This window comes from Centroberyx gerrardi, chromosome 24 (assembly GCF_048128805.1).
Source record: "Centroberyx gerrardi isolate f3 chromosome 24, fCenGer3.hap1.cur.20231027, whole genome shotgun sequence".
NCBI lineage: Eukaryota > Metazoa > Chordata > Actinopteri > Beryciformes > Berycidae > Centroberyx > Centroberyx gerrardi.
In genome coordinates, this window is record NC_136020.1 from 9670235 (window position 1) to 9686411 (window position 16177).

A 16177-nucleotide genomic window follows, 5' to 3' on the forward strand; every position below is an offset into this window, starting at 1 on the left:
GCTCACTACTACAACTTAACTAAAGTGACGGCTACACTTTGCAAGGTCTCCTCTACTACTGTAACGGTACATCATCACCAAAGGATTAAGTCCACTTTCAACAAGAAGTCCAACAACAAAATATGGAGGGTGTTCATCCAAATATCTATGTAAGGATCAGTACCACCAATTTAAATGAGGATTTACTTTAAAAAACAACGATCCCCCATGAAACCCCATGTTTCTATCATGTATAGCTCACAAGTTATGATTACATCTTTGCACATTCAAGCAAGATGATAGAATTATTTCCTAATTAATTGTGTCTGTAATCAAAAAGTGATTTTCATGTCACAAGCGCAGATATCTAGGAGTGTCTTTTAAACTATTCATTGCACGTATAAACAAATTAATTTCCGCTTTTCAACCCATTATTTCAATAATACATGAACTAACTAATCCTGCCTTTGAAAATCAATTAAAAAACGGGAAAAATAAAGTCAAACATCATACTTGAAAAAAATGTTAGGAAACAATACCTTCTTAAGTAAACACAAAACAAATGTCCTATCTCTGACATATTGTTTAGTCTACAGTAAAATGATTTGACCACATCATTGCCAATCAGTAAAGAAACTTGCTGAATCTGTTCGACCACAGCGCTGTGATGTGAGGAGCAGGAACTCTCCTCAGCTGCCTGTCTGCCTGACAGAGACGATACACTGCAGATAGATCACTTAGCACAACACCACACTCAGCAGTGGCAACTTTGAAAGGAAACATTCCCGACTACGTTTTGGTCAGCTGAGATGTTATGATTGAACTTCCATCAGATCTGCTGCCAGAGACTTCAAACAGCGCTTCTGAGGACTTACAATATCTTAGCTGCCTACCGCACTATGAACACGACCTCAGTCTCTCTCATTCAGCACCACCGGCATACATCTTCTCTTGTTAATATCTGCAGAACACAAGACAAACCAGTGGCTAAATATGTTTATACTGCACAGACAAGTTCGGTTTTCTAGTAAACATAACCCACAGGTGATCCGGTTGCAGATCCGCGCTTTATTTCCCCGTTTGTTTGCTTTAAGATTACATGAGCACAACACAATACATTTCAGGCATGGCTGAAAATCCTATAGTCTCTTAGCGACATCACCACATGTAGATGGTTGCCCTTCTGCAGAAGTTGCATAAACTAGATTATCAAAATACAGTCCATTTCACACTATTGTTTAATAGCAATAGATAAGAGGAGCTAACACACACTTTCCATGCTCTGGGCAAAGGTTAAACTAGTTCAAAATGGAAGTCCGCTCACTATCTCCATTGCAAATTTCACATTTATTGACAAAATTGCTAATCTTTCAGTCAATGACCTTCATCAGAGCATTTTGTATTAAAGGTAATAAATTACTGTGCGGAAGCCTTCTTCCACTTTGACACTGTTTATTAAAATCAAACATTCAGACCCAAATTATGAGTAGAATTCATATTTAGCCATCACCGTCAGTCCTTGTATCAAAAACTGTCAATCAATTGGAGAAAAACTCCCTCCAATTCCCTTACTTCAGCTTTTTATGTCAACAACTCTGTTTATATTCTCATTACAGATTAGGCCATAAATTGTTATAAGTTAGGACTTGCTTTAACTCAAACAGGTATATAAATCCAATGAAAACAAAAACATACTCATACTTTGCTTATTTTTATTCAGCAGATTTTTAATACAATGCAAAGGTCCATTATAAGGAAACAAATTCAAACACTGTTTCTGCTATGGCATACAGAGACAGAGAGCGAGAGAAGAGAGAGAGACTGCCAAAGACAAGATCATAACCATTAGAATGTAAACATTACAGAAAGAGAGAGAGAGAGAGAGATGATGATAAATGCCATATCAAGGCGTCCATATTTTCTGGTCATAAAAGAGAGTGATATAGAGAATAAACGACAAAACGCTCCCTACAGAAACATCGGCAAATGTCATTATCACACAGATATACATCGAAGACAAAAATAAACTCATCCTTTTTTTTGTGTGTTTTCTTGTTTTTCTTCTGTGTGGCTCCACCTATTTCTCTAAAATAAACTCCATTTACACTTTTCAACATATCCTCACATTTACATGTCATTCATTAGGGAAGCATTTCTTGTTTGCAAAAATCCAACGTTCTCCCCCAAAATACTCAGTCCCTTCCTGTACAAAGGAAAGCAGGGATTGGCCTAGGGTGTCAGAGAGCAAAGAGCATGATTGGCTGGAAAGGGATCATTGTGACATCAGTCAAACAGGAAGTCTGCTGAAAAGGTAACATGGCAATTAACACAGATTGGCAATAGTGCAGGCTGCTTGAGCTGGCAGTGGCCCGTAGGAACATAAAGGATGAATCGAAAGTCACCGTTGCATGAGTTTTTTCTTTAAGCATCGCTAGCATGCTCTTTTTGGAGTAAGAAGGGCTATCCGGAGAAAAAAAAAGGTATGAGCAGAAGAGAAGAAGAAGACAGGACTGGAGGGATGAAATGTTGAATAAAAAAGGAAGAGAATGTCAATGCTTGTCGTTTAGTTTTGTTTAGTTTCCGGTCATTCTTTTGCTTTGTCTTCCGTCAAATGCATCTCTCGTCTTCCATGTTGGTCTTTGGAATGGTGTTGGTTGGATGGTCATGGGTGGTTTTTTTTTTTCCTTCCAAATTTATTTTAGCGGCTGTAGCCAAACTCATCGGCATCGTCCGCGCGGAAGTCTCCATAGCGCCAAATGTTGAGCTGATGGGGAGATAGAGAGAGATTTTATTGCCCGTAATGAAACAAATAACCGTAAAATGCAGTCACATTCCCAATCGCTTTGAACGGGACTTCAATAACCTCTCCAGCACATTACATGTTCAATGGTCGAGAGAGAGAGAGAGAGAGAGAGAGAGAGAGAGAGAGAGAGAGAGAGAGAGAGAGAGAGAGAAAGAGAGAGAGAGAAAGAGAGAGAGAGAGAGAAAGAAAAGGGGAGGATGAGACAGAAAGCTGCTAGATAGAGATCACTACCTTCACAGGCCAGTGCGAAGGCGCCTGCATCATCATCATCATCATCATCATCATCATTTAATCTGGCTCTTTGTGCTTGCCCACTGTGCTGGAGGGCCACAGTGCCTCAAACACCACCCAGTCTATTACTTCTCCTATTCCATTACATCCAGACTCCCGGGGCATCGCCTCATAAACCATCACATGCGTTTCCCAGCTAAATGTCGCCTTTGTTACACGGTGATGGGCACTGTGTGTGTATGTGTGGTTTGGAGTGGTGTTCGTATAGAATAGGTCGCATTTATAAGTGACGGAAAAAAATGTACATATGCAGTCGGAGGGGTGTGTGTCTGTGTGTGTGTGGGAGTGACAGACAGAGACCGACCTTTCTTCCTGGCTCTCATAAGGCATGTGTGCTCAGCTGCTAATTCTGTGATTCACAGCTAATTAGTGACTCTGCTAATTAGCGCTAGTCGTTAGGACGAATGAGCGAACGCCGCCGCTACGTATCGCCGTTTCCCTTCTCTTGCTTTGCTGCCTTTCTTTCCCCTCCGCCCGGCAAACGCCCCGAAACATGGCAGCAACTCGGATTCTGATTAGAGTCAATTCCGCCGCTGACTGGCTGATTGTTTGGGCATGCTGCAAGGCCACGGGATAATTCATCAGAGGTCAGCGGGGTGAGCCTCTGACTGGTTATTGGCAGGAGTCTGAGCCACCATGCTTGACATTTACATAAATCAAAAATGAGTAAAAACAAAATTGGATACAACTGTCAGTGCGAGCTCCAGGGGTTTTTCTTGTGAAAGGCACCTCAGATGTTTGTGAACCGACGCTTTGCCGTCAAAGTCGAAGAATAAGAGCAAGAGGCGAGCGGGCCTTTGCCATCAGGGCTCCTGGACTTTGGAAGGAGCTGCCCGAGGAGCTTAGGTTGGCTAAATCTATATCATCTTTTAAATTACCTCCCAGAACTCACTTTTACAGGCTTGCTTTTATGTCATGATCTTTAATAAAATGTTATTTGACCTCCCTTTTATGGTTTACTTTCATGTTGCCTTGCTTTTAAATTTCTCACCTTGCTTTCATTTCTTTTGCTTTCAATTTCACCTTTTTTTTTTACTTTATGTAAAGCACTTTGAGTGTTTTGAAAAGTGCTATATAAATATTGTTATTATTATTAACTGTTTTCAGAAGTGCGTGGCGAAAGCTTATATGTCTGATGACATTTTGGGATGGGCAGTAACTCAAGCAGATGTCTGACTGGTCAGTGGGTTTAGCAGGTTCAAATGTCGCCACTTTCACTGGATGCTGTAAAAGCTGTGTTGTGTCAAAGTGAACTGGGTCCTGAGCCATCTTAACGTGGGAAAGGACAGTCCAGTGTGACATGTGCTGCCTCCTGTTCTCCAATATTTTCCCCCCTCCTCTCTACCCGCATCGCACCCCCACCCCCATTTTCACAGTATGGGCCTGCACAGACTGTGGGCAGACATCCATATAGGACACTGGTGACTGCCAATGAAATGTGTCACATCTTGAGAGAGAGAGAGAGCAAGCGAGCGAGAGAGAGCGAGAGAGAGAGAGAGAGTGTGAGCGAGAGAGAGAAAGAAAAACAAGCAGGAAAGACACACTTTCTCTCTGGTAGTTGGTGTAGAAAGTAATTAGTGTTGTAATGTATTCTTGTTTTGGCAACATTAGATTTCTCACAGCAATTCATATTCATTGGATTCTCTGAATCCCCCATTTCAGAGAGACAGACAAAACATAATGATTGGGAAGGGAAAGGGAAAGGGGAAAGGAAAGGGGAAGGGGGAGGGGGGTGTCAGACAAAAAGACAGAAAAAAAAGAGAGATAACAGGGTGGCTGGGATGAAGCAACTTACCCTGGCACTCTTGGCAGACTCTTGACCGTTCAGGTACTCTGTCACCTAGGGCAGAAAGAGACAGACATTAGCATATCACATCGCTGCGTCACAGGGAGGATTTTAAAGGATTAAGGTGAATCAATGTGTCCTTTATTCCCGCTCTGCCCCGAGAGACACATTTTCACCTGCTTACATGGAGTTTCCGCGCACATTTCTTTTTTTTTTCCTTCAGAAGGGCACTTACACACCCACCCAGTGACACGTGATGTAAGGAACACAGTGTTCTTGTGGAGCGCGCATAGACGCAGAGCGGCGGTGACATCGCTGCGGAGGGGATGTGGAACTGAAAAACATGCAAACAAACCATACGGAGCGCGCGACAATAGCACATTACGGCTCGCTCTTTGGGGGGTCATCGCTTTATCCACAGCATGCAGGCAGTCGCTAAGCGCTTCCTGCCACGGCTCACGCTAACAACAGCCACTCAAGATGAGAGGCTCTCATACCCCCCTTGTGCCCGCTAGCCTCGGGCCAGCGCCTCGCTGGTTTGTGGCAGCGATTTATAATCAAGTGCATTCACAGGACGCCTCAAGGGAGCTATAAGCTAAACGGGGGTGAGCCCCGAGCCCTACCTGCGCTTCAAGTAGAGAAATCAGAGCTCTATTGTAAGGTGGTGGCAGTGAGACAACTTGTAAACATGGCATGTCAGAGGTTTTATCCACTGTATGAGGATAGGAGAGTGTGTGTGCCATAGCAAATCTAAATCTGTGCATTTGTGCCGTTTATGAGTGTGTGCACATGAAAACCAATAGACTCTTGCGTTTGTGTGGTACAGGTCTTTGGTCCTTCCACCCCAAGAATCACCGTATTTTTTAATATCTGGGGAAAGTTGAATGAACACACCCGCTCTTTTCCAACACCATCCATCTTCACATGTTGGAACCACAAAGACCTCTGATGTGTGTGTGCGTCTGCTTGTGTGAACGCAATTGTTTGTATTGCCGTACACAAAGGGTTAGACATGGTGTGGACAATCAGGACAGAGAGAGGGATGCAGGAAGTGAGAGAGAGGTTATAAAAGAGAGCGAGGGAGTAGGGGAGAGAAAGAGAGAGGAGAAAGCCAATGTGCAGCGTTGAGCATATTGACTGCTTCTGCTAGAGCAGCCATTTAGCCTCATTGACTGAACCAGCGATGAGTCATAGGGCAGAGAAAGAGAGAGGGAGAAAGAGAGAGACCAAGGCACTGTTTTGTTAGGTTGGTACAGTGTGTGTGCATGTACTCTGTGAATGGAGCTGTTCTCTACCATTGCAAAGTCAGAGTGGTTAGAGACTGATCAAGCTCTCCAAACGGCCTCCAAACGCACACACACCCTGTTCACTTCCCTGTGTCTGTGTGTGTGTGTGTCTGTGGAACTGTGTTTGTATGTGTGGGGAGGGAGGGTGTAGACTTACAAAAGTAAGTCTTTGGATTTGTAGATACCCGCGAGTGTCCGTACATGTGTGAGGGTGGTGTGTCTTTATTGGCTTGGAGATAAGTGCATGTGTGCGTATGTGTGTGCGTACACGTGTTGAGAGCGAGTAAAGTTAGTTGGATTATGATTAGAGGGACTAGCACAAAGGGAAAATTAGTGCGACTGAGTCAGACGAATGAAGAAAAACACTTAAAAGGAGGAGACAGAGAGGTGGAGAGAGTGCAGAAGAGAGTCATTGTGTTCTAGCACTGGATAAAATTGTGCACTGTGTATTATAGCTTATTATAGGAGCAGAGGAGCTGGCTTTTGCACGCACGCACACACACACACACACACACACACACACACACACACACACACACACACACACACACACAGACAGAACAGAACAAGGATGCCAGATGTTAAAACTGTCGAGCATGGATGGGGCTCTGGAGTTTAATTGCTTAGCTAGCTGGTGTACATAGGTTGATTTGATAGCTACACTGCACACAGCACCACAAAGATAACGGAACTGCAGCTGGATTGTACAGCTGATCTGTGTGTGTGTGTGTGTGCGCGCGTGAGCGTGTGAGTGCATGTGTGAGTGTGTGGCTAGGGAAACTGCAGTGGCTGCAGAAGTCATCCATCAAAGCCAACTAAAGGAGAGATTTTTTGGAAGGCATTGGGACATGGCATCTTGGTCCCATCAGGCAGATGTCACCATATGGGAGACCCAGCCGACGATATTTCACAGACACAAAAGGCCAGCGATGCCATTTGTGCTGCGGAGGGAAGCTCTGAATGCCCCTAGCAGCTTCCCCTGCCCTGCTGTCTTTCCTTGGCGATCGGGCCCAAAGCGCTGGACTTGGAAAGCTAAAATGGCGTGGAACCGGGTACCATTTCTGACCAAAATACCCACAATGGATCTAGCAAAAATGAGCACACAGGGAGAAAAAACTGTCCATTTGTGAGACGAGGGAAATCAGAAAACTAGGAAAACTGCACCTACACTTTGAAGGAAACAGAAAAAGTGTATTTCAACATATATATTTAGTATATGCTTTTGCTGAATTCTAAGCTCTGCATGGGGGATTTAGACAGTGTGCATCTAAATACAAGAGTCTGCATTCAAATACAATCTTACGCAGCCCCATACAGAAATATTCCACAAAAGATGCTAAATCAAGTGCACTACAGTACAATATACACAGATTATAGGCTGCCATAAGGGAGCGATCGCGGTGAGCCTCTTTGTACCCTAGTTGGTAGGGTGCCTTTCCTGGCTCGTCCTCATCCTTACTGCTCTGCTCACTTCAGCGCAGTGTCACACAACAGCCAATCAGCAAGCAGCTGAACACCAATGATGATTGGCTTCGGATTTTGAATAGCTCCATGTATCCTGTACCGGATCCTTCTTTCAGAGATTTTCTATTGGCTCCAGTAGAGAGGCATAATGGCTCATTCAGAACGCAAACAAAGAGGCAAAAACTCATATCTGGAAATGACTTCAAGTGGCGAGGGAAAGGAAGGTTTCTAGTTGCGGAACACAAGTGCTTGGTTAAAGGCGGGGGGGGTGGAGGAAGATGCGCAAGAGGTATGACGCAGGATTGTCAGGGTCGCAGGGAAAGAAAGGACGTTCCGAACAGCAGAGGAGAGATAAGCAAATAAGGAAGAAGTCTGAGGTTGATAAGGTGTTCCTACAGTAGCACCAGGCGAGGAAGAGAGAGAGAGAGCGCGGGGGAGGATATCGCAGAGAACAAAAGGGAGGAAGAGAATACAAAGAAGATAAGGAACTGGGGGATAAGGAAAAGAAAACAGAGTGTTTGGAGGAGGGGGGGGGGTAGCGTGGCAGAAGGCGGCGGGTGACGGCGTGCTTGTCTGGATGACCCTACAGAGCTCCCATATGCCAGACAGATGCCATGCTACCCAGTTTGGTGGGCAGTGGTCACGGCCACTGGCAGTAGCAGAGAGCTGCGAGAATATGCTATTTGGTTAAGGAGGTTTGTGTGTGTGTGTCTCCCTGAATGTGTGTACTTGTGAATGATTTTTAGCATCTGTTTTACCCAGCTTGGAGGACCAAATGGATAGGGTTTGACACACTGAAAGTTTAACTGATTACAGGAGTCAATTTAGTATACTTTCATGTCAACCGCACGCATTTCAGTCAATTTACCATACTGTTCTGTGACAGACAGCTTACCTGGTACCATCTGAACTGTCTCAATGCATTAAAAACCACCCATCTGGTGCCCCATGCAGGTTAAAACAAACACTAAGAAAGAATGAGTTACAAATACCCTTTGATCCAATTCTGGTGCATTCAGGTAATATTCTAGAGAGTGTCTTGGTGTATGTGTGACACTTGCAATAAGATGAATGACAGGTGGTGCAAGTCTGGTGTTTTGGCACAAGTCAGTGTGTCTGCCTGGCTATGAATCTGTCTGCCTGAGAGCGAGCGAGAGAGTGTGTGTGTGTGTGTGTGTGCATCTCACTCGGGCTAGCCGACATGCCATGCCCAGGTGGTGTTCTGGTAAGCGTAGTGTGAATGTGATGGATATGAGATGGCAGCTTTTTGACAGGTTGTGCGCGTCTGGTGCGTAGGTGAGCTGCCTCTTTTTTGATATCACAGCGCAGGAGGAGAAAAAAAGCAAAAAACCTTGAGAAAAACAGGATTTTGGATGGAGAGTGCGTGAAAAGCGAGTTGAGTAATCGCAGTTTCAGTGTTTGGGCGTGCTCTCTTGGCCTTCCCCGCCGAGATTGGATGTCAAGCCACGTAAAAGCCATTAGAGTGGATGGGGAACAATGGGACTTGTCCTCCACGTTGAGCCTCTCTCATTAACAGCAATGAAGATCAGACACACTGCCTCCCAGACATGAGCAGTCAAACTCCCAACACCCCCCCCCCCCAAAAAAAAAGCTGTCTCTCCAACTCCCTTCGCGTTTTACTCTCGCCCCATTGTTCTTGTTTTTCTCTACTACTATCTCGCTGTCTGCTCTTTCTCAGTCCTCATCCCGTCTCGTTTTATTCTCTCTCCGCCTGCCATCGCTCCCCCCTTCTGACTCCTCCAAAAGCACAAAACTCTCAAGAAGACAGATCGTCGTCGGAGCACTTCGCTGGAACATAACAATGGCTTTTATGTCTGTAACTCGCGCTCTTTCAAGTTGAGTGTAGTCGGCTGAGCTGTGGATTGTAAGTCCTAAGCGATATCTCTCATTCAACATGCCACAGTGTATGAATACTGCATGGCGAGCGGTGAGGAGGCCGGAGCTTTAAAAAAAAGTCTCCCTAGACTTGTCATTGTATGAGGGGGTTGATCGGGAAAGGCTTGTCATATCAGCACCGTAGCTAACCAGAGAAGAACTCAAGGGACTGCCCCTGTGTGTGTGTGTGTGTGTGTGTGTGAGAGAGAGTGAGAGAGAGAAAGAGAAAGAGAGAGGGAGAGGGAGGAGGGGGGTTGTCAGTGTGTTTGACTGTACATGAGAGGACGAGATTGACATTGAATGTGCCCGTTTTTATGGATGTGAAAAGAAAAGCATGCCTTTGTGTGTGCAAGAATGTGTGTGTGTGTGTGTGTGTCCAGTCCCTTCCGAGGCATGCTGGGATTGTACCCTGTTGCATGCTGGTCCCCCCAGCATGGCTGTCGGAGGGGATCAGGCGCGTTGGCGGGAACGTGGCGTGACAAGCCCACCGGCTTGGGTTCACAGAGTTAAGGAGGAAACACACATGTGGCACATACACGTACACGTACATACACGTGCACGCGCACACACACACACACACACACACAACAAATGCAAAGAATGACAGCCAATATCACAGAGTACATTCTGTAGTTCAGTCCCAGGGGCACTGTGAAGAAAACAAGTCTTACATAAACACCATAATGTAGCATACAAACATTCAGAGAAGAATTTCTTTGTGTTTCTCTTTCTCTAACACACACACACACAAACACCTATATGGGCTGGATAAAGAGTAATACCTTTCTTTTTCTCTGATCCCTGTGTTTTTCCCTCTCTAGTGAGGTCACACAGTGCAAAATAATATAAGTTTGAATGACCTGGTGCCTTCACTCCCTGCTCTCCTCACTCTGTCTGTCCTCTACTCACCCCAGGGTGTGGGAGGAGAAACTGTATGACTGTTTGTATGACTCTGTGTGTGTGTGTGTATGTGTGTGTGCAACTGCAGAGGACGGAATGGCGTTTGGGTAGTGGTGCGTGTCGGCTAGGACATGTCAAAGGGGCCCTCAGAGCAGTGACAGCAGGGGAGGCGACTGCCTGTGTGTGTGTGTGTGCGCGCGTGTGTGGGCGCTTGCGTGTGTGTGCAGTCAATAACGGGGGAGCAGAAAATGTCCATTAAAATGCTCCATCTCTAACTCTTTACTCGTAAATGAGGTATTGAGCCATCGGTGGGGAGCGGTCATGCTTTCACACACCCATGAAGCACCGAGGGTGTGTGTGTGTGTGTGTGTGTGTGTGTGTGTGTGTGTGTGTGTGTGTGTGTGTGTGTGTATGGGCTCTTGATGGCTCATGGCAGGCGAGTGGGTGGATGGGGAGGGTGGCAAGCTGACAGCCAGTCAACTGGTGGTCCGGACGCTGCTAAAGGCCATTTAAGGGTGACATGGTGAAGAATTTTGCCAGAACGCCTCTAAATTTTTGAGCGTGTGTGCGTGTGTGTGTGTGTGTACTATTCACACCCTACAACCTGACAACTATACACACCCCACAACCTGACAGCAGTGCTAATAAATGCTAAAACTTCACTTATCACACTGTCACAATCAAACTACAGTGCAAACCCAAACCAGTGACATAACAGCGCGGCTTCTGCAAACCACATCTCCCATGAGCCACCTCATCTGTACCCAACAGCGCAATTACGCCGTGATAAATGGAACTACGCTTCCCTTGAGGCGTCATCAGTGTGAGCCTCCTTCCTGATTTCCTGCGAGGATTCCCGGCGTGGAGCCATAGGTGAGCCTGCACTTCCCAACAAGGCATTTCATCCGCGGTTTCAAGCCCCCCACCACAATTACACCGCAGTGGAACCGACGGGCTATTAACTCCACAGGGGGATCTAAACTGCAAACTGTAAGAAAACTACACTTCCCACGAGGCGCTTTATCTGCAGAGACACAGATAAGTACAAAAGAACGGCATTTCACGTGAGCCGCCGCTAAAAGGCTGCCCTTATCGCCCCGCAAAGCAATTCACAACCTAAAAAGTCTTCTCTTGAACATTGAGACCTTAACAGGAGAAAAACCCAGGCCTAGATGTGAATAAAGCAACAATACGGGGAGAGAAGATAAAAGGAAAAACTAAAACTACATTTCCCAGGGGGCTAGCGGGTAATTAAAGATCCCAGGCCTCTCATCCTCCTCTCCCATCCACAGCTTTCAGTCTTTCTTAGACAACCACCTCACAGCTGTTTTCCCCACAGGCCGCCTTCTGCTCCGATACACACACACACACACACACACACACACACCACTGAAACATTAAGACAAAAATAAAAAATAAATCTAAGAGACGGGAACATGTCTTAACACATTTGCTGAAGGCTTGTGAATAGCATTTCTGTATCCTTATCGTTAAAGGAGGGAACATATTGGAATTCTTTTAAGCCTGGGTCGATACAGCGGGTCCATGCTATGTTGGTGATTGATAATAATTGGGCCGGCAAGGGAGCGACAGACACTTCCGTGTTTGTAATTGACTTGTAATTAGCAAACGGGAGATTATTAGCTTGTAGCGCTAATGAACTTTGGGGGCTAGCGCTGATGTCAGTTAGCCGAGGCGACTGGGCGAGACGGTTAGCGCTCGGTGGCTCGCCAGAGGTTGAATCCATCAAGTTGTCGGCCGCTGACAGAACACACTGGTGAAAGGCAGCAGAGCACAAAGGAGACCGCTTCTAACCATATAGCCGTCTTCGACTTGAGCTGCCATGGCAGACTTATTTCAGAGGCATCTGCTACACAAAATATCAGGTCTGGATGTGAGGTGTGTGGGTCAAAGACAGTGTTTGCGAGCACTTGTTTCTTGTGTGCTCAATCAGGTCTCATGGAGAGAAAAAAAAATGCTTCTAGTGTATCTATGTGATCTCCGTCTGGCCCCCTACCTCCGTTTCTCTCTCGTAACTACTCTCATACAAAAGCACACACACACACACACACACACATCTCCTGTCTCTCTATGTCATCACTTCAAAATGAAATATGAAAGGCAGGCTTTACTGTCAACCTAGTGTGGGTTAACAGGGCAGAATCGGCTGATGCAAGGCGCAAATAATTGCCGATAACAGCATTTTAAATCACAGCTCATTACAAGGCCAACGGCAGGTCTGATCTGAGCGCCTCTCCACTTTAATTCCTGGGGATTATTGTTCATCATGACATGGCTCTCAGAGACAAAATGCAAATTGGCACACGCAAAAGCCAAACGCACACCGCCTCCCCATTGCCGTCTAAATGAAACGCTCAACCTCACTTTGGATGACATGAACAAAGAGAGAGAAGGTAAAAGGAAAAAAAAAAGATGAACAGAGGGAGGAGAAGGAGAGTAAATCAGTCAGTGAATCATTGATTGAGTAATGGAAAAAAAAGATAAAGAGAGGGGAGAGGGAGTAATGTGCAGAAGGTTAAGAAATGGAGGACTAAGAGAGGAACGGAGAGTACAGAGGGAAGTAAATGAGAAAGAAGTGACAGAGAGAAAAGCAGTGGAAAGATAAGAGGCGATAGGAGGAAGAGGAGGAAAAATTGAGGCATGTGGCGGGCCGAGGGAGGGAAGGAACGGAAGAAATCAGGCCCCACAAGATGGATGGAGAGACAGAGGGGGAGCGAGAGCGCAGAGAAAAAGTGAGCAAATGAGGGACGGATGAAGAGAGACATTAAGAGCGATGAGGGGAGAGACGGAGTGCACAGTAGGCGAGTGGGTGGCCGTGTGCCAACGTGGCAACTTGCCATTCTAGTAGTGGATGGTTGACGGTGCCAGGACACTCTAAGGATGGCATGGTATACCCATTGTGCCTGAGGTGGAGAGGGCATGAAGTCGGTGTGTGTGTGTGTGTGTGTTCCATTCAAATCTCATCACACATGGTCAGGGGCTCAGAGGCAAGAGGGAAAAACTCTGGGGAAAAAAATAGTGTGTATGTGCAAGCACTGACGGACGTTTTATCCAGTGTGTGTGTGTGTGTGTGTGTGTCTGTGTGTGTGTGTCGGGGTTCCCGGGGGGAGGGCAAGCCGTCTGGCCTGCCAAAGCTGTGGGGCTGGAGAGTTTTACTGGGAGCTTCTGACTCACATATAGAGACCAGTGATGAGAAAGACTGCCTCCTGTCTACAAGAGTCGCTGTCCTGCATGGCTGACATGTACATACACACACACACACACACACACACACACACGCACTCGAGTAACATCCCCTGATGATACACTGGCTGATGCACACACAAGCATGCCGACACACACAGCTCATTTATGATAACATTAATACAAGAAAACAATGGATTAACTAAGTTGGCACTGAATGTTTTTGCTAGAGAAAAATTAACAATTTCACTTGTTCTTTCTTCATAAAATCGATTCCTGCAATGACTGAGAATATTACAAAGTGAGTGTTGCTTGACATCTCTTGACAACTCCATTATATTCTAAGAGCATTGGCCCTTAAAAAGAAATAGAGATTATGTGACAGATTATGCATGCATTTTTGTTATCGCTCTACATTTCATATATGCAAATGCACATAATGTCCCTTCTGCTTCAAATGCTATATGAGCGATGTAAAGCATGATATCACTCGCTGGGAATAATCTAAATATCATATAAACAACACATGGCTGAATGCAGAAGGGCCACACATGATATGCCAGATGTATGACAGATTAGTATTTGCACTATGACACTAAATCTGCTTGATTGTGTTTACAGGTGCTTAAAAATGTATGTGCGTGCATATTAAGCATGTGTAATGTAAGTGAACAGAGTATGTAGTGCATATGGGCGCTCGGCTCTGATTTTAATGTACATTTTTGGGTCATTCCATTGTGAAGGATACAGTGTAATTCGTACTCTAATTCCATGCTTTATCCATCCAAGCTCTTTAGCGTCCTTGCATCCGCACCTCTGGGTCGCTCTGTCACTTTCCCTCACTAAGTGTGTCACCGCTGTGCTCCATTTCCGTTTTTCCACCCATCTCCTACTTCCTCTTTCTCCTGCCTTGCTTTCATCTAGCCCACCACCCGGCCCCTCCGTCCCGCTATCCATCAGTCAGATACCAGCAGCTGGCACGCATATGATCATATTTTCACCTACGCTTTCACTTGACGACTATTTATCTTTGGCTGCCGTGACAATATCGTGACAATAGTAGCTATCCATAGGGTGTACTTAGTGAGCATCCAGGAATATAGGCTTTAATACAAAGAGCATTTGAGAAGAGAAATAAAACCCCAAACAGATGAATATCCCTCTCTCCGCTTTCCCTCTCTTGGGACAATGCCACCCTCAAAGCCTGCTGTTAACCTTCAGTGCACTTATGACTGACTATTGATATCACTATAATGTGCCAGTGTACATTACAGCCCATCTGTTATGCAATGCTTAGCACTAGAGTGCAGATAACAATGACCATGTTCCAATCCCCTGGGATGGATAATGAATAATGAATAGAGCCAACATGGAATAGATAGGAAGGACAAAAGTCACTTTTAGAAGGTGGCTGATAGTCCGGATGAGTGAAGAGAGAGAAAGAGCTCGGGGTGAGCCAGCAAGTGAGCGGGCTATCCTACCACGCTATCCAAAGCTCCAGAGAAACTTTCTATAGAAGGATAAAAGAATGGGGGTGCAGCTCCAGAGGTCTACTAGAGGTTGCACTTTGTAACACTTTTTTTCCCCTACTATATCCCGGGTGAAATAACATTTTCTGTTGTCGCACCGGCTGCGATCCTGTCGATGAATATTTGAATCAGAAATTCACCTTTCCACCTTTCCGTCCAAAGAAATAATAAAAGCAATAGTGTTCATCTTGTCTTCAGCTAGGAAACTGATTCTGAACATTTTGGAATAGCAGACCTGATTGAAGGTGCTCCCCTCTGTCCAATCTCCCTCACCTTCAGTTTCACTCATCCCTGTGCCTGTACAACTCTCTCAGTGGTTAAGTTCTTGGTGAACTGTGAGATGATTGCAATTCAACCAGATTGCACCACACAAGCTAGTATTCACTAAACTAACATAGGCACACTAGTGGATGCTTTTATCCAAAGTGGCATACAGTACCGTGAGTGAATATATTCAGCATGGGATACCCCAGTGGGAATCAAACATCTAACCCCGCAGTATTGGTGCTGTTAAGCTATACAGTACCACCCTGAACTAGAATAGAATTGCAGTCTATGTATTCCACACAGCAGTTAAACAGTGAAGTAAAGACTTTTGAAAAGTAGCCTAATGACGTGGACTTCTGCTTGTTTCTCCCCAAGTAGGAAATGCGGAAGATCTTGGCGATGGTTCTGGGCCTGGAACCAGATTTGATGAGTGGAATTACCAACGAGAAATGCTGCAGAGCTTACTTTAACACACACTTCTAAGCACATTGGCAACACTGCTGCTTGTTAAACTGTCTGCAGATCAAAATATTAGTCTGTAGTCGACCGGGAGGAGGCAAACACTGGAGAAACAGCTGCTGAATACCAAAGAGAAACCATTTGATCCAACAAAACCTAAATCTGTGTAGTCTATAAGCCTATTAAGTCTTGTGCCTGGGAGGTTTTAATCACTGCCCTGCTTCTATAGGGTCCATTACCCAGAGGCTGCATTATAGTTCCTGGCTACTGCTTGGAGGTCAGAGGTCAAAACACTCTCTGGAGTAAAATCACA

At 45.4% G+C, this 16177-nt stretch overlaps 1 protein-coding gene across 1 annotated transcript in view; it reads right to left on the reverse strand.

The window, feature by feature from the left end:
• Window positions 1-1673: 1673 nt before the first annotated feature.
• Window positions 1674-16177, reverse strand: part of snd1 (staphylococcal nuclease and tudor domain containing 1) — a 183903-nt gene continuing 169399 nt past the window's right edge. The window contains exons 23-24 of the mRNA XM_071905593.2: window positions 4869-4913; window positions 1674-2743 (exon numbers count right to left, since the gene is read on the reverse strand). Coding sequence (XP_071761694.1) covers window positions 2678-2743; window positions 4869-4913 — 111 coding nt within the window. The 3' untranslated portion in view covers window positions 1674-2677. The remainder of the gene's footprint in view (window positions 2744-4868; window positions 4914-16177) is intronic.